This window comes from Rutidosis leptorrhynchoides, chromosome 3 (genome assembly GCF_046630445.1).
Source record: "Rutidosis leptorrhynchoides isolate AG116_Rl617_1_P2 chromosome 3, CSIRO_AGI_Rlap_v1, whole genome shotgun sequence".
In the NCBI taxonomy this organism is placed as follows: domain Eukaryota; kingdom Viridiplantae; phylum Streptophyta; class Magnoliopsida; order Asterales; family Asteraceae; genus Rutidosis; species Rutidosis leptorrhynchoides.
The window spans coordinates 624796439-624798069 of record NC_092335.1 but is presented as its reverse complement, the minus strand read 5'-3'; the positions used below and the strand labels follow the sequence as shown (position 1 = coordinate 624798069).

General features: G+C 35.7%; 1 protein-coding gene across 1 annotated transcript; it reads left to right on the top strand.

Moving 5' to 3' along the window:
- The first annotated feature begins 640 nt into the window (after positions 1–640).
- LOC139902315 (uncharacterized) lies at positions 641–1330 on the top strand. Its single transcript, XM_071884955.1, has one exon. The coding sequence runs from the start codon at positions 641–643 to the stop codon at positions 1328–1330; it is 690 nt and encodes a 229-aa protein (XP_071741056.1).
- The last annotated feature ends 301 nt before the right edge of the window (positions 1331–1631 follow it).

Sequence of the window (1631 nt, the reverse complement as noted above, 5' to 3'; positions counted from 1 at the left end):
CTACTAATGGTGATTCGTCAGTAGTTCCTAACCGCCATACAGATATATGTTTAAAATTTTGTACGTAATAACTTATCCGCGGTAACAACGGATTACCCTTACTTCGTTAAGATACAATAGACTCAATGTTGTAAATGACTAAAAAGCCCTTGTGTGCATCTCACTTGATGCACACTTGACTGTGTGTTAAAATTAGTACAACATAATCCCTTGATTTATGGGATATTATAATCCCTTGATTTATGGGATATTTCCAAGAATGGAAAATAGAGATTGTAGGATCTCTTTTATATCTAGCATTTAATGTTTTACGGAGTATTAGACTAGCATGTTGTTTTATTAGGCTAGCATTTAATATTCCTTATTAGACTAGCATTTAATATATCTAGACTAGCATTTAATACTCATTACCTTTTTCCTTGTATTTAAACCCATGTATGTGATTCATAATAAATCAGTCGAACACATTTTCAGTTTTACATTGTTCTTACATTTAGTTTACTTAACTTTCATTCACAGCAAGATATTTTATTTATCATATGGTATCAGAGCTTGGTTTTAAACTTGGTTAAAGTTTGATCCTAAGTTAAACTTGTGTGCAATTACTCAAAGTTCAAAGTTAGTTATCTTGCTATCAAAAATGGAAGGCACAAATGGTAACAATGGTGGTATGATCAATGGCATGGAAAGACTTGTAGGTAACAATTACAAGTATTGGAAGATGTGTATGGAAGCTTATCTTCAAGGTCAAGACCTATGGGAACTTGTGGCCGGAAGCGATGCCATAATTCCCGTAGAAACTCTTGAGCAAGGCGAGTCACGAAGAAAATGGAAGATTAAGTGTGGGAAGGCTCTCTTTGCGTTGAGGACATCAATTAGCAAAGAGTTCATAGAACACGTTCGTGATCTTAACTCGCCAAAGGAGGTTTGGGATAATCTTGAGAAACTCTTTACCAAGAAGAATACCGCACGGTTGCAATTCCTGGAAAATGAGTTAGCAATCTCAAGACAAGAAGGTATGTCAGTTTCTGAATATTTCTTACGGGTGAAAACTCTTTGTTCTGAAATTTCAGAGATTGATACAAACGAGAAAATTAGTGAATCTCGGTTGCGAAGATATTTAATTCGTGGTTTGAAGAAAGAGTATGTTCCATTCATAACCTCTATACAGGGGTGGTCTACTCAACCTTCGATTGAAGAATTAGAGAATTTGCTCTCTAATCAAGAAGCTTTGGCCAAGCAAATGGCTAAAGGATTTGAAAATGATGCGGTATTATTTTCAAAAGGGAAGAACTTCAAGAAAGGTTCTTCTAGCAAAGAAAAAGAATAAGAGCAAACTAGTTACAAAAGTAACTATGAAAAGAAACCTCCCACATGTTACAAGTGCGAGAAGGTTGGTCACATTAAGAAATATTGTCGTTCTAAAGTCACAAAAGCAAACGTGGCTTGTTCAAGTAACGATGATGATGAAGTCAAATGGGAGCAATGTTTTACCGTTGATACGGTTGTTAAGAAGAATCAATGGATTATTGATTCGGGTTGCTCTCATCGTGTGACCTGTGATGGAACTCTTCTTCATGACGTTAGAGATCACAATCAAAATCGAGTTGTAATCACGGCCGACAACTCAA